Source organism: Bactrocera dorsalis, chromosome 3, assembly GCF_023373825.1.
Source record: "Bactrocera dorsalis isolate Fly_Bdor chromosome 3, ASM2337382v1, whole genome shotgun sequence".
Taxonomy (NCBI): domain Eukaryota; kingdom Metazoa; phylum Arthropoda; class Insecta; order Diptera; family Tephritidae; genus Bactrocera; species Bactrocera dorsalis.
The window spans coordinates 4,891,779-4,913,266 of NC_064305.1; the positions used below are offsets into that span (position 1 = coordinate 4,891,779).

General features: G+C 36.4%; 4 protein-coding genes and 1 long non-coding RNA gene across 7 annotated transcripts in view; 3 read left to right on the top strand and 2 right to left on the bottom strand.

The window, feature by feature from the left end:
• The window catches only part of LOC105228465 (alpha-tocopherol transfer protein-like), a 91,751-nt gene that overhangs the window by 63,360 nt on the left and 6,903 nt on the right, over positions 1 to 21,488 (top strand). The window lies entirely within an intron of this gene.
• Positions 516 to 3,160, top strand: LOC105228362 (alpha-tocopherol transfer protein-like). Of its 2 annotated transcripts, XM_049453741.1 has the most exons (4): positions 536 to 949; positions 1,333 to 1,705; positions 1,785 to 2,004; positions 2,973 to 3,160. In XM_049453741.1, the coding sequence occupies exons 1-4, from the start codon at positions 642 to 644 to the stop codon at positions 3,158 to 3,160; spliced, it is 1,089 nt and encodes a 362-aa protein (XP_049309698.1). In that variant the 5' UTR covers positions 536 to 641. The 2 variants fall into 2 exon arrangements, with proteins under 2 accessions (XP_011206471.2, XP_049309698.1); XM_011208169.3 differs by lacking the exon at positions 2,973 to 3,160 and having other exon boundaries at positions 516 to 949; positions 1,785 to 2,084.
• Positions 3,105 to 13,009, bottom strand: LOC105228363 (aldehyde dehydrogenase, mitochondrial). The gene is made up of 4 exons (XM_011208170.4): positions 12,635 to 13,009; positions 4,807 to 4,955; positions 4,645 to 4,741; positions 3,105 to 4,583 (listed from the first exon to the last, which is right to left on the bottom strand). The coding sequence occupies exons 1-4, from the start codon at positions 12,767 to 12,769 to the stop codon at positions 3,390 to 3,392; spliced, it is 1,575 nt and encodes a 524-aa protein (XP_011206472.2). The 5' UTR covers positions 12,770 to 13,009; the 3' UTR covers positions 3,105 to 3,389.
• LOC109579676 (alpha-tocopherol transfer protein) lies at positions 14,495 to 15,879 on the top strand. Its single transcript, XM_049453747.1, has 3 exons — positions 14,495 to 15,000; positions 15,064 to 15,436; positions 15,575 to 15,879. The coding sequence occupies exons 1-3, from the start codon at positions 14,687 to 14,689 to the stop codon at positions 15,827 to 15,829; spliced, it is 942 nt and encodes a 313-aa protein (XP_049309704.1). The 5' UTR covers positions 14,495 to 14,686; the 3' UTR covers positions 15,830 to 15,879.
• Positions 15,318 to 17,091, bottom strand: LOC125777837 (uncharacterized). 2 transcript variants are annotated; one of them, XR_007422420.1, is made up of 3 exons: positions 16,635 to 17,091; positions 15,556 to 15,814; positions 15,318 to 15,457 (listed from the first exon to the last, which is right to left on the bottom strand). It is a non-coding gene; the product is annotated as an uncharacterized LOC125777837 (long non-coding RNA). The 2 variants fall into 2 exon arrangements; XR_007422421.1 differs by lacking the exon at positions 16,635 to 17,091 and adding an exon at positions 16,069 to 16,337.

Genomic DNA, 21,488 nt, shown 5'->3' on the forward strand with positions numbered 1-21,488 from the left:
GACGATACGTTTCTTAAAACGCTAAGCGCTTCGTTCATCAAACGATCATCATAGATTTCATCTTCAACAAAGGTACGCAAACCAGCACAACAAGTTTGTCCCATATTGAAGAAAAGACCAAAGTGTGAAGTCTCTACGGCATTATTTAGTTTTGATTATTTGATCTCTGATCTAGCAGGATGCTAACTGCAGTATAGGGCTTATTCAATTCATATTTTCAGCATCACATCCTAAATGGCTTATAAGTCTGTCATCGAATAAATTTTTATGAATGATCTATAATTAACTGAAGGCAAGCCAAACCTATTGTCCGATATACATGAACAAAGATATAATACCATAGTGGCATTAATATGCTCCAGTATTAAAAATAGCTACTTTTTTATACTCCCATACACTTTTTTTTAAGTGTAATGATCGTCCAATATATGTATATTGAGTAGTCACACGATGATCTTTGAATGTGGTAGGTTCAAAGTTAAGCTTTTCTTTATAAATAGATACGAAATGCATTCTAGATTTGAGTATATTGCGGGCTTTTGCATGTCAGTACAGTTTAGTTGCCGCAAAAAGCGCACAACAGCATCCTACATTCAACGGAAATAATTAACACAATATTAACCACTGGCATATCTTCAATAATGGCACCACCCAATATACGTCCGTTACCAGAACACCTACAAGAGGTGGCTATCAAAGAGTTAAATGAGAGACCTGAGCGGCTGGCAGAAGATCTGGAAGCGTTAAAGGATTGGGCTATAAAGGAGCCACATTTAAATGTGCGACTCGATGATCAATTGCTGGTGGCATTCCTGCGCGGCTGCAAGTTCAGTTTAGAGAAGGCAAAGTCGAAATTGGATTGGTTCTATACATTAAAAACTAGACATCCGGATTACTATACAATACAAAATCCAGATGTGCCGCATTTTAGTGAACTCGTAAGATATGGGTAAATATTAGACTTGTTATTTTTCACGGCTTAATAATAGCGGATTTATATTAGAATTAGTAAAATTCTTACGACACAGATATGTGGAAATGAATCGTCAGTAATATATGCATTTTTTACTTGCACTTAAACTTCTAAAGCTTAAATGATCACTCGTGATGACGATTTTGTATACGATTTTTTGACACGTGTTTGATATAAGAGGAAGTTATCTAGTGAACACGGCAATATATACAAAATTAAAGCATGACACTAATCATATCTTTGTATCGCTCCTCAAACCCTCCTTATATCAACACAACTATCCCTCAAGTCCATTAACATAACAACAGCCTCTTTTTAAACCTATGGTTAATTTAAAAATTTATATTTTTTTCACACAGTGCGGGATTAATATTGCCCATACCACTAAATGAGACTGGACCACGCATTGTATTCAGCCGTTTTGGTATTTATCCAGTTGACAAATATGAACTGAAAGATATAGCGCCTATAGCGTATGCACAACAGGAGCTAGCTATGCGCGCTGATGACACTGTAGTGGTGAATGGTTTTATTAATCTGATAGACGTTGCCAAAGTAGACGCCGCACATTTTGTACAATATACACCGACTATTTTAAAAAAAGGCATAGATTTTGCCGAGAAAGCCTTACCATTGCGTCAAAGCTCAGCACATTTCTTTAATGTACCAACCGGTTTCGAGAAGCCCTACAATATGGTAATGCCGATGATTACACCCAAACAGAAGGAACGCGTGAGTATGCAAAAGATCATTTTAATTTATAACAATTGTACATGTAATGGTTTTTTATACTCTGCCAAAAATAAAACAGGTTTTTCTGCATGGCAACAATTTGGAGACACTCTACGCTCATATACCACAAAAATATATGCCCAAACAATATGGTGGTGAAAATGGTTGTCTTGTTGAACTAGAGAACTCCACAATCAAGCAATTTCTTGATCACCGTGATTATTTCAAAGAGGATCTCAAGTATCGGAATAATGAGCATCTACGTCTTGGCAAGCAACCGAACTATAAAAGTTTATTTGGTATGGAAGGTTCATTTCGTAAAATTGCTTTGGACTAGTCTTTTACCAAACAGATAAGGATTACCCATCAGTCCTTTAAAGCTAAGAAATCATAAAAAAGGAAACAAAAAACAAAAAACCTTAATAAAAGTAAATTGTATTGTTTTTTTATTTTAAATTTGGCAACAATTGGTTATGTGAAATTTTCGAAAAATCTTTATTTTTTTGTTGCATTATCGGAGAGTATATATTATAATACTCGTACACATTCTCTCAAATGTTTAAATCTGCCTATTTTTTCTACGATGAACTGTCGCAAAAGGGCCAAATTCGATACTTTTGGTCAAACTGCCGCCATTTTGTCAAATTGTCAAATTTCAAAAAAAGGCTTGCACAACACGATAGCGACTTTCCTACAGATTGTTAATCTTTTTGAAATTCAGCCTAACGAAAAATCTAGACTTTCTGGGGTACTTAACCAGGTTGAGTGCTTAAAAGAGCAAACTTGAGTAATCTTGCGCGTACTAAGCCAAAAACTGTAGGTTATTTAAGGGGTTACATGGGTTTACGAGTTTCAAAAAATCAATCTTTTTATTGTGTTATTAAATTCTACAACCCCTCTATATTTATTGTGCTAAATTTTCAAGTTTATCCGACTAATAATTTCGGTGATAAAGCCTTGAGAACTTGCGCGCTCGAGTTTAGGTAGGCTAAGTGCGCCGTTCCCACGACAGTCGGGTCTACGTAATCGGAATGGACCCGGAATTTTATTCGGCCAAGGACTGACAATTCGGCAGAACTCTGCTGCTACAATAGCAACAAAAACAACAATAAGTGCAGACGGGGCACTCGTCGGTTGGCGAGATTTCTCGAGAACTACTCAACCGATCTTCATGAAATTTTGCCAAAAATTTAATTTTTACTTATATTTCCTTCGTCCAAGTTCTAAGTTAAGGCTTTAACTAAAACATATATTTCTTTCACTTTAGATGATTCTGTAAGGAGTTATCCTGCCAACGAGGGAGCATCTTTTTTCGGAGGGGACACCGGAAATGAGTTTTACGGTAGACCCACATTACGACCTTACCATGAAAGGGGTTTTCCATCAATAAAATATACGATACATTTTAATTTTTATTTTATTTATATTAAACATATTATGTGCGTATGTATGTAGTGAGGTAATGCTGAATCAGCTTAGAGATTTACCAAAACTCATAGATAATATTGTTTTAGTGAAATATGTGCAAACAAATTGAATTTATGAAATCTATGACAATGTAAGAAAACTGTGCGCTTTTAATTAAACTTCGGTCGTTTTCCACTAATATTACATATAACATAACACAAGCAGACATCAGTAGCATAGAAGATAATGTTCCAATTCACTTTCTCTATATCACCATTTAAGAGCTCTTTTGCGAGATCTTCATAATCACACTCTTCACTTCGGTGTAGTTTTGTAACGCATATTCACCGTTTTCACGTCCATGACCGGACATCTTGTAGCCACCGAAGGGCGCTTGTGCCATCAATGCGTTGTATGTGTTTACCCAGACGGTACCGGCGCGCAGGCCCTGCACGATGTAGTTAGCCTTATCGATATCACGTGTGAAGACAGCCGCCGCCAAACCATAATCAGATTTATTGGCACGTTCAATTACCTCATCCAAAGACTTGAAACGAATGAGCTGTTGTACGGGTCCGAAGATTTCATCGCGTGCAATTGTCATGTGATCGTGCACATCGGCGAATACAGTCGGCTCAACAAAGTAGCCAGGCAAGTGAGAGGCGCGACTACCGCCAGCAACCAATTTGGCGCCTTCGTTTTTACCCTGTTCAATCAAGCCGAGTATACGATGCAATTGATCTTGATCGATTTGTGGTCCTTGTTCGACATGCAATTCAAAAGGATTACCAATGGTACGTTTTTTAGCACGCTCAGCGCTGCGTTCAACAAACTCATCATAGATTTTATCTTCAACAAAGGTACGTGAACCAGCACAACAAGTTTGTCCCATATTGAAGAAAAGACCAAAGTGTGAGGTCTCTACGGCATAGTCCATATCGGTATCAGCTAAAACAATGTTTGGACTCTTGCCGCCCAACTCCAAAGTGACACGTTTCAAATTGCTACGACCCGAAGCTTGCTGTATCAGTTTGCCAACCTCAGTGGAACCGGTGAACGCAACCTTATCGACATCATGATGATTGGCTAGAGCAGCACCAGCTTCGCCAAAACCTGGCAATACATTCACCACACCTTCTGGGAAACCAGCTTCCTTGATCAATTGCGCAATATAGAGCGCAGACAAACTTGTCTGTTCTGCCGGTTTTAACACGATGGTATTGCCAGTAGCAAGTGCTGGTCCCAATTTCCAAGCCATCATGAGAATGGGGAAATTCCATGGTATAATTTGTGCACACACGCCAACGGGTTCGTGACGTGTATAAGCAAAGTAATCACCATCTACAGGTATGGTCTTTCCGTGATTCTTATCAGCCCAACCGGCGAAATAGCGTAAGTTCTTAATAGCCGCCGGCACATCAACATTATAGGCGACAGCATAGGGCTTGCCATTGTCCAATGTTTCCAAACTCTGCAAGTAAAAAAGGCGCTGTTTATATATCTGAAAATTATAATTGCGCCACAGGACTTACCGCTAAATATACACGATCGCGCTCCATCAAATCAGCTAACTTATACAAATGTACACCACGCTCGGAGGCATCCATGTGACGCCATGGTGAACCAACTCTGCAATGATGAATGAATTTATAAAGTTCAAATTTTATGTATGTATGTATGCTGGCTCAACTAACTTGAAAGCCGTGCGAGCGGCCTGTACAGCGATGTCAACGTCTTCCTTGCCGGCGCACTGAATTTCAGCAACAGTCTGTTCGGTGGTGGGATTTATGGAGCCGAATGTGTTACCACTTTTGCTTTTATGCCATTCGTTGTTGATAAAAAGCTAGAATGAGTAAATTAGCATAGACGATAAAATAAGAATGTTAAAAAAAGAATAAAGCCAACTTAATTATGTATTCGAATCGAATGCAGTAAGCGAGTTTTTACAAAAGCTCTTGGCTATAATAGATTTAGATGAGCGAACTCTGGTGTTAATAAATAATTAAAAAACTCAATTGGTATTCTTCATACAAAATATGAGTTATTGGTGTTTATAATTAAACTTCCATTTTTTTTATTTTGGACAGACCAAAACTGTTCACCAATGACGTTATATATCTATGGGGTTAGGTAGGTTTTGAAATTTCAAAAAATCGCTTTTTTTGTTTGTTAATACTGTGATATGTGTAGAATATAATCCAAAAGTTTCAAGGCAATCGCAATAAAAATGTAGAAGATAGAAGCATTTCTATTCAATTCTATTCAAATCTATTCAATTTTTGATCGTATTTTTCTCGAAATATCGTTTTCAAAGTCGAGAGTCACGATTTCTCAGAAACTAGTGAAGCGATCTTATTGAAATTTTTCACAGTTCTTCTAAATAGGCTGACCTCATGATTGACCGAAGTATTAAATTTGATTTTAGATTAATTCTTCGTCCTTCCTGCTGACCAACGCGAGGAGACGTTTGGTTCCAGACACAGACATACATATGTATTTATATTCTATTACTGATATTTATAGGTTGAACTAAATTTATAAAAAAAAAAACAATATGTTGTGGACTCTATATAATGTACCCTCGTTTTTAAATTCAAATAATTATGTTCTCATGTACATAATTACTAATGAACTGATTGAGCATTCTTCGAAAATTATCTCGTCGAGTGCCGTCTTTCATCTTATGTTCAGGAAAATTGGATGATCCAATGGACATAAACGCTCAGCTACAATATTTTATAGGTCCTTACATATGTATTTGTTGCATGCGTAATCTAACAACATTATGACGGTCGTAAAGAACCCCGTTAGTTCCGTTCCCCCGACAATGTGGTTTTCGTAAACGGATCGGACCGGAATTTTTTATCCAGTCCAGGGACAGTCGACTCGGCAGAATTCTGTTATTACAGCAACAATAACAACAAAATCGTTAATTCCAACTTGACCGTGACCGTGCCAAATACTTAGGAAGTGAGAACTATGTGGTAAAGTTTCGCAAGGCCGTCAATATATAAAAAAAAAAAACAACTTTCATAATGAGACATCACAAATATATTTTTGAATAAAGTTTTATTGAAAAATTAATAAACCAAAAATACAAAACTATTTATATTGAATATATAAACAACTATATACATACATATAAAAGCATGAAATGAATTAAATAAATTCAAGTTATTTCGACTTAAATAGTCAAAATATTTTTATTAAATAAAAAATTATATGCTCCTGCGCTATTTAAAAATTCGGTAGGTGATAAGTACAATAAGATTGATAAATATGTTGAGTTGCGACCTCTTCAAAACGTATCGCCAATAAACGTTCGTTCTTTATTGCATCTGAGTGTTCACCCAGCAAGCAAAAAACGCCCAAATCAATTTCATTTTGTTTTAACCATCTTGGTGACCAAAATGTATCAAGCTCGCCCGTAGGTATTTTTATATTATCATTATTATTATCATTATAAGAGGGACAGCGTGAGGGTTTAGCTATACTTGATACAAATTGAGCCCTTGATCCATACGACTCATAATCAATTATTTCATTCACAATTTCTCTTGGGTACTTTCTCCCCATTACACCAATGATACCTTGTAAAGCATTAATATCTTCATGCAATTCTTCCACGTCGTATTTGTCTGGCATTATGTCATTAGGATTAGAAAGAATCGTAGTGGCAGCGAATTCATCTTTTCCATTTGCCTCTGCGGTGCTCCATTTAGCACCTGGTATTGGATTGTGCTGCCAGAAATGCTTGCGTATTTCCACTGAAGTTTCCGGATTAGCGAGTGTAGTGACAATTTCACGTAAGTTAGTGAAACGTACATTGATAGGATCGCACCGTTGTTCATCTTTTAAAAGCGGCAAAAATGGCACAAAGCAATCGTTTCCATATTTCACGTAACCAATGGCAGATAATATTCGATGTATAACAGCAAAATCTGCGCCAATATATTTAATTGCATCGAATTGTCCCTCAAATAGATAATATGGTTCATCGGAAATATTGGGAGTTATAAACGAATGTCTAAAACCTCCATTTATTTTCGCATGCAATCTCAATAACGTAACACGATACAACGCATTTGACAGGCGATACCAATCGAAATCGTATTTTCTCCCTAACAAACACCGAATTGCGGGAATTAAAAAACGAATGGTAAAACCAACTGATCGCGTACTGATTGGTAATAATATGCGACTGGAAGACATATTTATTTATTCGTAATAACCAATGGATTTTTTCGAAAAAAAACTATCTTAGTCAAATGATGAAGAATTAAAATTGTATTTCTTTGTTCAAATGCGTTATTTTTCCAAAATTGCTTTGCTACAACTGATCATACATTGTGGAACTTGTTTAACAGAGCCTTGCCAATAGGTTGCAAAAAATATTGCCGCTACAAAGCTTTTGCTTGAGACGTGAGAAACCGGCACTGAATTGTCAATGCAAATCGAGAATGATAGAATACAATCCAAGCGTTCTATGTATTCGTTATAATTAAACTTATGTACATATGTATTTTATATTATCAGGTAATGAACTCAAGTAGCAAGATTTATTTTTATATTTACTACATGAGATTCATAAAATCCACACACTTTTATAACACACTTTTAATAACATTGTTAAGATTTTATCGCAAAAACATAACATAATCTTATCAAAGCACCAGCAGCACATATACCTACAAATATCTTTGTCACATTTGTTTATATGTATTATGTTAAAATTACATTTCTGCAGTTTTTTAATTGTTTCAAAGTTTTAAGAATTTACTTAAGCGAGGAATTTGTTGCCGATATTCATTTAAATCGTTACAAAAGTACATGTATGTATGTAAAGCAGTTGTAGTTAGCAATTAATCAATATTAGTTTGTGTTTATGACAATGTAATTTATCACTATACATCAAAAGATTAGCATATCAATTAAACTGTATAATTCGTTTTATTCGTTTATTCTTTCCGGCGGCGATAATAAATTATGGCGGAAACTAGAAAGAAATTCCCAATAATAAACATTGAAACTAAGTATGCAAAAAATATGTTAACTTTTTTTGACCAAATATTATCACATTTAGTAATTAGTTTTATGCATATGTGAAAATGTCTAGTCTAATCTAAAAAAATGATAATTCCGCGAAAATATGTACTAAGACACTACAAGCTTAAAGTATGTAACGGGTGATTTTTTTGAGGTTAGGATTTTCATGCATTAGTATTTGACAGATCACGTGGGATTTCAGACATGGTGTCAAAGAGAAAGATGCTCAGTATGCTTTGACATTTCATCATGAATAGACTTACTAACGAGCAACGCTTGCAAATCATTGAATTTTATTACATAAATCAGTGTTCGGTTCGAAATGTGTTTCGCGCTTTATTTTGTTCAGCGATGAGGCTCATTTCTGGTTGAATGGCTACGTAAATAAGCAAAATTGCCGCATTTGGGGTGAAGAGCAACCAGAAGCCGTTCAAGAACTGCCCATGCATCCCGAAAAATGTACTGTTTGGTGTGGTTTGTACGCTGGTGGAATCATTGGACCGTATTTTTTCAAAGATGCTGTTGGACGCAACGTTACGGTGCATGGCGATCGCTATCGTTCGATGCTAACAAACTTTTTGTTGCCAAAAATGGAAGAACTGAACTTGGTTGACATGTGGTTTCAACAAGATGGCGCTACATGCCACACAGCTCGCGATTCTATGGCCATTTTGAGGGAAAACTTCGGACAACAATTCATCTCAAGAAATGGACCCGTAAGTTGGCCACCAAGATCATGCGATTTAACGCCTTTAGACTATTTTTTGTGGGGCTACGTCAAGTCTAAAGTCTACAGAAATAAGCCAGCAACTATTCCAGCTTTGGAAGACAACATTTCCGAAGAAATTCGGGCTATTCCGGCCGAAATGCTCGAAAAAGTTGCCCAAAATTGGACTTTCCGAATGGACCACCTAAGACGCAGCCGCGGTCAACATTTAAATGAAATTATCTTCAAAAAGTAAATGTCATGAACCAATCTAACGTTTCAAATAAAGAACCGATGAGATTTTGCAAATTTTATGCGTTTTTTTTTAAAAAAAAAGTTATCAAGCTCTTAAAAAATCACCCTTTAGATAAATTTTTTGATTTTATAAATGCTATTTATGCATCTACATTAGTACATACATACATATATTTAAAAGCTAATTTTGTTTTGATTTTGGATCGCAAATTCTCACAATATTGTGCGATTATAAATAAATTCATATCGCTTGCGGTAGCTTAGCCTTTAAATAAAAGAAAAATAATACTTATTTCTTAGTAGAAATATAATCTTTTGACGCGGCGCTAAACAGCTGGTCACAAAGCAAAATTGAAAGCAGAGATAAATTGAAAGTATCGACTGACAAAAAGTGAAATTATGTTATTAAAAAATATGAGCTTATAAAAAAAATGAAAATATAAATAATAACGTAAGGAAGGACTAAGTTGAGGGGCAACCGAACATTTTATACTCGTGCAACTTTTAAGAATCAAAGCCAGTGAATATCCTCAAGGCGTAAAACGTGAAACAGAGAATCGAAATCTAAGCATTTTTAATAAAAAAAATGTACTCTATATAACTCGTAAACTGTCCAACATATTCGGTATAAGGTTTATACATACATATATGGGAGTTGTGGTAGTATGTACCTTACATACAATCACCAATCATATGGAGTAAAGTCAACCGGATGTTCGAAAATCTTGATATAAGTAAGGCTAGATCAAGTTTTCGCCCAATTTTATCCATTTTATCCACAAAGATGCATTGTTATGAGTAAAACACGCTCTCTCCTCTTCATTTACATAACTCACATATTGGCTAATATATAGTATGCGGTATAAAAGCCCGCGGAAGTCCGAAAATCTTTATATTAGGTTATGGGGATTCAGGGAAGTATTAACACGATTCAACCCATTATGGACATACAGACATAGCATTGTCAGAGAAGTACTATCCCGGAATTTCAATTTTATATATCGGACATTAACCGATATTTTTGGTCAAAAATCAACTATAGAGACTAGGGTTCACATATTCAGTATTAGTTGGATTTAAGCAATTTTTATACTTTAAAAGAATTATTAGTGCAAAGCTTTATCCCGTTATAATTGCTTATTGATTTGTGTACTGGAAAGTGAAAAAATCAAATTGAATTTGAAATAGTTCAACGCAATTATTTAACTACTCAATAAAATTACCATTTGCTGTAGTTTACTTAGTGAATGTGAAAAAAAAATTATTAACAAATATGCAACATATTAAGCTAGTTTTTGTTTTCAATAGAAATTTGCATACTGATTTAAATTTTATGGCGACCGCTCAGCTGTTTTAAAAGTCATCAATCACTTAATTGCTGCTAAGTCGCTTTTTCCCGTATAAGCTTTTAGAAGCTGAGCTAACTTGAAGCTATTATCAGCTAAGCATGACTTATTCGTTTTGTTCTTTGTTTTTGTTTTTCACAACTAAACGACTACTGAGAAGACAAAAAATTATCAGCAAGCACATATGTATGTATTTTCGAAAATTCATTTTCACAATGCAACACATTTTATTTATATCGCTAATTTTTTTATTTTTTGTATATACATACATATATATGTATTTATGTGTGAATAAGCAAAGTTTTGCAACTCACCAATAATATTTTTTGCCTATAATTTAATAACAATAGATTTTTCTGCGATTATTAGCAATTGAAATTGATTTGACTAATCATCTTCACTCTTGTTATTGCATTAATCAATATTCATATAAATAGCTGCTGTGATTGTGCAAAAATGTGTATATAATTTAAATTAATGCAACAACAAAAAACAAGATGATTAGTCAAATCAATTTAAATCTTTAGTAACAATATATGTACATACATACATGCCTCTTCTGTGGAATATATTGGCTAGTCGAAAAAATATTTTCGTATTTTGTCAATAGATGTCGTTGCAGTCGTGTACCAATTACATTGTGTCATATCATATAGTGTTGGAAAGGTTAAGCTTCATTTAACAAAAAAAAAAAAATTTCGGGGAAGTTGGAAAAAGTTACAACTTTCCAAAAATGAGTGGAAATAATGAAGAAATTCGCGCTTTGTGAAGCTTATGGAAACGATGCTGTTCGTGTAGCACAACTATGGTTTGCTCGCTTCTATTCTGGAAATTTCGAAATTTTGATTTACACTAATGGAATAATGTCTCTAGCGGAAAATGACAAGAAGTGGTTGACCAAACTGGTACATATTTGTTGGTTTATTTATTATTATAAATAAAAAAATAAGCTAAAATTTGATTAGAAATATGCATGTATGTACATATATCAATGTAAGTAGATGAGAGCAGAAATCGTAACATTTGTATGCATTTCTTTCCAATAATACAATATAAATATATGTATGTATGTATATGGATGTTGAGTACAAATACACAAAGTATCACTTTGTCTAGAAAACTTGTTTACTAAACTACCTGAATGTCGGTTAATATGCAAATTAGACATTTACGCACATATGCATGTCTTAAAAAAAAAAAAAAAACTACAAACCCTATAGGGAAAATTTGATTGCAATAAACATAAGTAACATCCATTTTTTTAAACTTGTGTTCTTTTCAAATTGTGTTATTTTATGCATATTTTTTAAATAAATTACAATGTAAGCTTTGCTTTTTCAAAATATATTTAAAAAAATATTAACTAAAATTAATAATCAAAGTAAAAAACTGGCAATTTTAGTGAAAAATCTCGGATCAGAGAAAATAAATTTTTTTTGAAACTTGAATTTTTGTTGGAATTTGCATGCTAAACACTTGAACTAATTCCTGTTTTTATTGTTGAACACTAGTAATAGCCAAATTCAAACCGCTTACCATATCATTTTCGAAAAGAAAATAATAAACTTGATTTCCTGCATGTACAGCGCAGAATAGATCAAAAAAGCGCTCGTGTGTATTTAACAATTGACGTGACTGGCAAAAACTCAAAACGCAAAAGTGCAAACATTATAAACTACAACTACAACAACCAAAACGAAATAAAAAAAAAAAAATTCACGACCGGCTCCCATACACTACCTATTTGCCGGTATATACAATGTATGTATGAACTTCTACTTTATATAAAAGCACATACACAAATACACTAGCTGTAAGTGAGATGAATGTATAAAAAAATGCAAAACAGCAAAACCTGCAAAGAACACTAACAAGAATTGAGGAATTGAGAAAATTTTATTAGCGCCAATTCGCCTTGAGCAAAATAAAATTATATTATATTTCAAACAGAGGCGCGTGTGACAAAAAGAATGAACAAATCAATGTTCAAATGTTCATAACAGGCGCGAGGCAGGAAATTCTGCGGATAAGATAAATTAAACACTCGAATATAAACGAACAATGTATATACAAAAAATATGATTGGAACCAAATACGTCACATATCATAAATTTATATGAATGTACATATGTATACATTTATAGAAAATAATAATTAAGCTATACTTACACCCGTATAGAGGATCTCTGGATTATAATGTGGATCCGGCACTTGGCTGGAGTACTTGGCTGCGCTGCCATTCAAAGAGGCGACTAAAGATTTACCGGAAGACACCAGCGCATTACTTCTCAACAAACGTAACATATTTGACCGTTACTTTGCGCTTTTAGAGATTGAAATGAATTAAAACTATATAGCAAAACTAATTTTTAATTATGTGACACTGCATTTATTTATAGTGGTTATTCGTGTATTCGCTTTCGTCCTCACGAGATTATGCTATGTTTGCTTCGAATGTCTTTCGCCAACTGCTGGTCGCGTAGCCGTTTCGTACTATATGTTTTATGTTTATTGTGGCCGGTTGCGCGCAACGAGGTGGGTAAATGGCGGATGATAGGCAAAAATTGCTATACGAGTGCTAGCTGCAGAGAACGTTCTCTGCTAGCTAATGGCGACAGCTGTTAGCTGGGGACAGTTGTAGCGGAAGCTTTGCAATCGGGTTTTCCATTTTTTTTGTGAATGAGAACGCTTATGCGAACCGTTACTATTTAAAGTTTTTGTTAAAAGCTTTTATGGCAGCTTAAAAGCGCTTTTACATTTGTTTAGCTGATTAAAACGCTGGGAAAATATAAATTAATTAGAATTGTTTAAATAAATACTTTCAATTTTTAAATTAGAAATTACGCGCTGCTTAATAATTAACCAAATTATAAATTAAACAGCTATAAGAACGCATTTATACACTACATGCATACATATGTACATGTGTGCAAATATACGTTTAAAACCATTTTTTTTTTTAATTTTTTCAAAAGTTTATATATAATAGTTATAGTCTTCTAAAGTATAGCGGCTCAGTTCAATCGGCTCTATCAATTTCTTATTTGCTGCAATGATTCTTCTTCTTCTTTACTGTCGTAGATACCGTTTACGCGATTATAACCGAGTTAACAACAGCGCGACAGTCGTTTCTTGTTTTCGCAGAATGGCGCCAATTGGAAATTCCAAGCGAAGCCATTTCCTTCTCCACCTGGTCTTTCCAACGGAGTGGATGTCTTTCTCTTCCTCTGCTGCTCTGCTGAGCTGGGGGATTTTCGACTATACGTACGACATAACCTGGGCAGCGCAGCCGTGAATTTGAAATTCTGTTATAAGGAAAGTAGGCGTCCGATTTCGCCATTTTCATAATGTGATAGAGCAATATGAGAAGAATGCCACGTACCAAATTTAGTCGAAATCGGTCGGCCGAGTCCCGAGATATGGGATTTCACCAAAAAGTGGGAGGTGCCACGCCCATCGCATTACGCATCGGTTATCATAAGATCATCGCATAACATCTCGGAGGTAAAATTTAATGTCTCGCGGGTATTTAGCTATTGATTTATCGCGCTTTTAATAATTTTTAACAGTACCGCTATATGGAGAGTGAGCGGGGTTATCTTCCGATTTCCTTCAATTTCACACTGTGAGTAAGGGTTCTTATATTATTTGTGCTGTGTGATTTTGGTAATTGTAACTTAAGACAATTGCACATTAAACTTATTATCTGTAAGCGGTGTGTTAATTAATACATTTGTTTATTCAGACGCCCAATATTAATGTTGATAGCAATAAATATTCTCAATATGTACTTTAAGATTTATCGATGTATGTATGTATGTATGTATGTACCCCATAGTAGTCATATGAATAATTCAGAGAGTAATAATGAGAGATTTATAAAGCCTAACACTTTTACTTCAGAAACATGTATTCGTGTTTAATTAATATTTTTTTACTATACACAAATAACAGGTGGTAATTGATATGATTATAGACAAGTATAATTCCTCATATACATAACATATAAATATATATTTAATTGCAAAATTATATGGTATATATCATAGTTTATCTATAAGCAGAGTAAAATATGTTTAAAGTGTACTTTAATTATCTAATCAGCACAAAATTTCACTATCTCGTTCGTATTGGAGCTATTTCAATGTTATACTGGTGACAATAGAGCTCAGAGCCATTTCGACGTATAGACAACAAGAAAGTATCATAAATATATAGAATATGTCTGAAAGGTCACTAGATATACGTCCGCTAACACCAGCGTTGCAGCAGAAGGCGTTAAATGAGTTGAATGAGAAGTCCGAATGTCTAGCCGCGGATATCGCAGCGCTCCGAGCTTGGTTGCTCAAACAGCCACACTTAAAGACGCGTCAAAGTGATCAATTTCTAGTTAACTTCCTGCGCGGCTGCAAATTTAGTTTGGAGAAGGCGAAACGCAAACTGGAGCAGTACTACACGTTACGTGCAACATTGCCAGAACTGAATCAACACAATTTCGTCGATGATCAACGTTTGCGCGCTATTATACGTTTGGGGTAAGCTAGCCACCGACCTTTTACTAAATGAATAAATAACAAAATAAGTGCAAATTCTTCAAGTGTCACGCTCTACTTACCGCTGCCGTTAATGGAGGACGGTCCATGCATAATGCTAATACGTCCCGGTAAATGCAATCCACAGGAATTCAATCTAACGGATTTATTGCGCGTAAGCTTCCTGCTACAGGAAATTAGTCTTATCAGTAATGACAATATGATTATTGGTGGTTTCATGCAAATCGGCGATTTTGAGGATTTCAGCATGGCACATTTGTTACAGTTGAGTCCAACACTAATGAAACGTTTCGGCTTCTACATGGAAGAGGGTATGCCGATGCGCATAAAAAATTCACATTTCTTCAATACGGGTGTGATCTTTGAGAAGTTGTTTGCCACAATCAAGTTAGTGCTGCCAGCAAAGATGGTCGAAAGGGTGAGTACTTAATATTGAAAACTTAAAAAAATGGTAATAGAACCCTATCAGCTCTGTCCCCAGGGGACTCGAAGTATATGTAATAAAATATATTCAAATATTTTTTATGTATGTATTACCTGTCTCTTTCTATTGCAGGTTCAAGTGCACGGCACATTCGAGTCCCTCTGCGAAGCTGTGCCCATCAAGTATCTTCCAAAGGATTATGGTGGTGAAAATGGTAGCATTGAGGAAGTTGCGGCAAAAACTGAGCAGTTAGTCTTAAATTATCGTGAATATTTACTGGATGAACAGAATTATGGTGTTGATGAAAAGTTGCGCATTGACGATGCCTCTAATTTGGGGGCGGCATACGGTATTGATGGCTCATTTAGAAAGCTAAATGTGGATTGAATAAAATAGAGGAAATACAATATTTTTCGTATTAATGTAGATATTATTTTAAACTTAAAATTTTTTATTACAAATAAAGTTAAAACAATTTTGGAAAAACTTTAACAAAAATCAGGATACTTTCGAAATAAACCTTAGACAAAATATTTCAGAAAAATTTAAGAAAACTCAAAATTTTTTTTTAAATAGACATTATACTCGCAGCAAATGAGTTCAGTCACAGGGATCGACAATATTACCTAACCTTACCCATAAATGAAGAAATCTGGCAACTTGAGTGTGTTTTTTCTATATTTTCTACAACACTTTACCAAGTCATAATCCAGTTCGAGAGTTGGGGTGTTTTCGTCCATACGTACGACCTAGCCAGCGCAGCCGCTGTCTCTTAATTCGCTGCACTTTGTCAATGTCGTAATATGTACATATATCTCATACAGCTCATCGTTCCTTCGAATGCGATATTCGCCGTTGGAAAGACCAATTGGAGAAGGACCTGACTTCGCTTGGAATCTCCAATTGGCGCGAAAAGAAGAAGCACCTGGCGCGCTGTTGTTAACTCGGCTATAATCGCGTAAGCGGTGTCTACGCTAGTAAAAAAGAAGACCAGAAGAATCCAGTTCGGGCATTTCGACCGGTAACTGGCGAATAACCCACGTGATATTTTGCTCCAAGGGCTCAATCGAAGCGAGATTGTCCGCATAGATTTCAGAAATAACATATCCCCACAGGAAAAAGTCGAACGGTGTAATATCATCCGGTCTTGGTAACCAATTAACCGATCCAAAACGTGAAAGTATCTACTCACCGAAGTGTTCTCTCAAGAAATCCATTGATTGAAGCGAAGTATGGAAAGTGGCGCCGTCTTCTTGGAGCCAAATGTCATCGAGATCGCGAGTTTTAATTTCAGGCATCAAAGAGTTGGTTATCATGGTGCGGTAACGGTCACCATTGACGGATACGTTCTCACCGGCATCTATTTTGAAGAAATACGGACCGATGATTTCGCCGGCTCACAAACGACATCAAACCGCTCTTGAATCTCTTCAGGTTGCACTTCGTCCCAAATACGGCAAGTTTGCTCGTTTACATATCCATTGAGCCAGACCTGAGGCCCATCGCTGAACAACATTTGGCTCGAAAACGTCGGATCTTCTTGAAACTTTTCAAGACCACATAGAGTGTCGCTTAGGATGATCGAGCAACTTTCAGTTCTTGCACAAAACGTATTTTGTACGCTTTCAATTTAATATCGGTATTCTGCGTGAGACAATTGTCTCATGTCTCTATTAGTGACTATAGTAATTTAGTGATTCTGTTAGTCAGGAGTCTCATTTTGGTATTCTGGCAAATAGAGTATACTACTTTACAGTATACTACTATACTGTAACTTTAGTGAAATTACTATAGTCACTATTAGAGACATGAGACAATCGTCTCACGCAGAATACCGACATAAGACCTGGACGTAAAATGCGCCAAGCGGTACCGCACGTCAGTCCGAGTTGCTACGAACGACATCGAATCGACTCTCCACGGTTTTCGTGGAGTCATTTTTACCAAAAATTTGTTTTTTTTTCCTTCGTCCAGTACCTAGTTTATGGTCTTAGTTAAACACGTACATTTTTCTTTTTACTTTTGTTGATCCTGATCGGAGGCACATTTTCTCCGAGAAATTGCCGGAATTTTGTAAAATCTTTTTAGAATATGTGTCTTTGGAATAATAATTAATATTTAATTTTTTATATAAAAAAAAGAATTATTGAAAATAGGCTCAACGAGACCCATGCAACCCCTTAAGCATTATCGAGTGGGATGCGAGTATTAATCACATACAAAAACCAATAGTAGGCTAGTCAGAGTCAACGCCAAATTTTGTATATTTAATGTAAATATGTACAATGTGCTTATCTGTCAGATATTTGACAGTAGATAAATGATTTAGCATTTTTCCATTCCATATTGCATATCCTCTACTATCTACTTCTATTTGAGCCAATCATATTTTGCAATGATAAATGTCTCAATGTCAGAATATTTGAGTACGTACCGACATCAGCAACTCTCTTAAATATTATGACGACGTAAAAATGGTTATTCACCATAGTAACGTTATTAGAAATATGTTAATTTAGTGTTAGACTGAAGTAGAAATTTCTGATAAGAACTTTGGTTTAACAATGAGTCACTTAATGACGGTACTTATTAGTAAACTGGGAAAAATAATTTCGGATAAAGTATTTACTTTTTAAATTTATGAAGTAAACGAACCGCGTATAAAATTTCACCACAACAGTCTAAATTTTTTTGGTAATGGAATTTTTTGTAATAAAATCTACTATCTATAAAATTTTACACTTCCATTGGTAGCACTTAATTTAATATACATTTATGAAGCGAATAATAAAGTAGTTAAAACCGAAAATAATTAACAAAAATTTTAAAGTACGGACAATGTGGGAGTGTAAACAACAGTTTTGCTCGCAACACTGCCAATATGTTAGCTACTGCTATTAAAAAATAATAACTAAAATACCACCTTGAAGTTCTCTTATCTGAAATTTCAAAATCCTTGATGTTTAGCTTAGATTTGCGATTAACACATTTTATGACGTTAATTTTGTTTTCTGGTTTCTTGATAACAATTTATAACCGAAAACAAAAATAGCACAATGAGTAATACAACATTTAGCCATAAATCAAGGCAGAGGGGAAGCTCTGTATTAAATGTACCAAACCTATGCAAGTAAGTATATATGCACCTTATATTTGCACCTGTTACCAATAAATATATGAACCCAGATGGAGTTTTCGGTGCTTTTTTGGTGTTCCTTGGGTATGTTGATAACAACTGCTTACGTAGGGAGAAACACCCAGTTATAAGGACTGCCATCAGGCCCGTAGCCAGCTTTTCATTTCGGGGGGGGGCTGAAGTAAAAACATATATGTATAAACTTTAAATTTTCTGTTTATTAAAAAAAACGATATAAATTCATATACATATTACTTAAATGATTTGGTAGTTGTAACTTAAATAAGTAATATTTTTCTTTTCTTCTTGTTTGCCATATCATTAATTACTTCATCTGGATCTATTTTAATATCCCAGTGCACTGCAATAACAGCAAGTGCACTCAGCCGCTCATTGCCCATGACACTGCGTTGTAAAGTTTTAATTCTTTTTAAGGTTGAAAAAGTTCTTTCAACGGAAGCGGTCGTCATTGGAAGAGTTGCTAAAATTGTAAGCAGGTAGTGAATATTTTTAAAATACGTTGCATCGCAATGTTGCAGTAATTTCAACACTTCTATGGTTGGATCTATTGTTGATAAGCTGGCACACCACAATCGATACTCTGATTTTAATGCTGTCATTGATATTTGCTCCTCGAAGTAAATAGTTAAATTTTAATTCTTCGGCATTATCAATTGCAGCAAAACCTGGGAGTAGAATTTGAAATGACGAGAGTATATCCTCATTCACTAATAACGTTCTGTCATGTTTTGAATCAGAGCATCAACGCATGGAATAAATATTGTAACTCTGAAGTGGCTTTCAGGGTTGTGCAAGGTGGATTAGTACGAGTAGTTTGACGCGAAGTGTCAAAAAGATAGACATTTGTGATGCTGTTTGGAAAATATCGTTGAAAAAACCGTCCGCTGTTTCTGTTGTTGTTTGTTGTTTTAACGGTTAGCTAATCCCCTAAGGATGGTAAGGGTTGTTTGTGTTGTCGTCGAGATCATCTAACGGTAGGCCCAAGAAACGTGCTGTTTCGACGGGGTCGGACCAAAGGGAAGAGGATGTTAGATGGGTGGGGTTTGTGGGGCATGCAAAGAGGTGGCCTGTGTCATGCGGGGACTCGTTGCATGCAGGACATACATTAGGTATGTCGGGGTCGATTCTGGATAAGTAGGAGTTTAACCTGCTACAGTATCCAGAACGAAGTTGCGCTAGGGTCACTCGCGTTTCTCCGCGGCAACTGGAGGTCTTCGTCTACAATAGGTGGTGGTTTGACTCCAAGAACGCCATTCACGGGAAGGGAGTCGGTGAAGGTGTTGATGGCTCCACTGTGAATGGCGGTCAGTGCCTGTCGAAAGTTAGTTGCGTCCGAAGTCTGGTCGGCGTACTGTGCAATGTCGTCGACATAGTCGAGGAATGACCTCTTGATGCTCCTGGGAGGCGGTTCCGCTCCATGCAGATGGCTGCAGGGGTGATTCCTACGGAAACAACCAAGGAGGAACTGCCTGGAGAGGAGTTGATTATGCTCCTTTACAGGAAGCATGTGCGTCTCACTATGGAGGTGTTCAACGGGAGACATCAAGAGGCATCCCGTCGTGGTCCGGAGTGCTGTATTTTGACAGGTCTGAAGTTTCCTCATCTGCGTACCACTGCATCCAGGCGAGCATATCGGTGCTGCGTAGTTGAGGACCGGCCGGCCGATTGCCTTGTAAGTTGCCAACAACGTTTCTTTGTCTTTTCCCCATGTGCTGCCGGCTAGCGACTTGAGGATTTTGTTGCGGCGATGTACCTTGGCGATAAACGCGGTCGTATGGGGAGAGAAGGAGCATAGACTATCGAAGGTTACGCCTAAAATCTTAGGGTTATTGACAGTCGGAATTTTGACGCCATCGACTGCAATATTAAGTTCAAGTCTATACTCCTTCGTCCAGTTTGTGAATATAGTCGCTGTGGATTTGGTGGGTGAAAGTTGGAGGTTTCGTGCAGTGAGGAAACGAGAAAGGTCGGAGAGGTAGCTGTTTACTTTCGAACACATGCCATCTATTCCATTGCCGACGTCAATATCGTGCAGTCATCTGCGTACGAGGTTATGGAGACCCCCTCTGGTGGTTGAGGAAGTTTCGAGATATAGAAATTAAACAGTAACGGGGAGAGGACACCACCCTGCGGAACCCCCTGTTTAATTCTTCTAAGTTTAGATGTTTCACCTCGAAATAGTACGGATGACTGACGACCGTTCAGATAGTTCATGGTCCACCTCTTAAGCCCTGGAGGGAGAGTGGTTTTTTCAATGTCCTGCAGTAGCGTTGTGTGGTTGACCGTGTCAAAAGCTTTTGACAGGTCCAACGCTACGGGGATCGTTCTTTCGCAGGGTGGTTTCTGGTTGAGGCCACGAACTATCTGGGTGTTTATGACGCTAAGTGCTGTGGTGGTGCTGTGCACTTTGCGGAAACCATGCTGGTGGCTGGCTAGGCTCAGGTGGTGAGTGAAGGTCGGGAGTAACAAGGCCTCAAGTGTCTTCACTACTGGGGAGAGGAGAGTTATCGGTCGATAAGATTCCCCTTTGTTGGCGGGTTTCCCAGGTTTCAGTAGTGGACCACTCTTCCAACTTTCCACACATCGGGTATTTGAAGTGTGGTGAGCGACAGGTTGAGGACCTTGGTGTGATATTTTACTTCCGTCGAGCCTAGATGCTTTAACATTAGCATGTTGATTCCGCTGTTTCTCTTATCTGGTGCAGAGTTCTTATTAATTCTTTGGCTCGGTTCATTGCTGATACAAAATCCATAGATTTTTCTTGGAGTTGCACAGACAGTGCCAGCGTTAAGCTGAACAATTGCTCAAAGACGAATAGACTAAGCAAAAAATCGCTTTTCTCTACCGCTGCTAAGAAGGCTGATGCTTTAGACGAAATGGACCATGTCT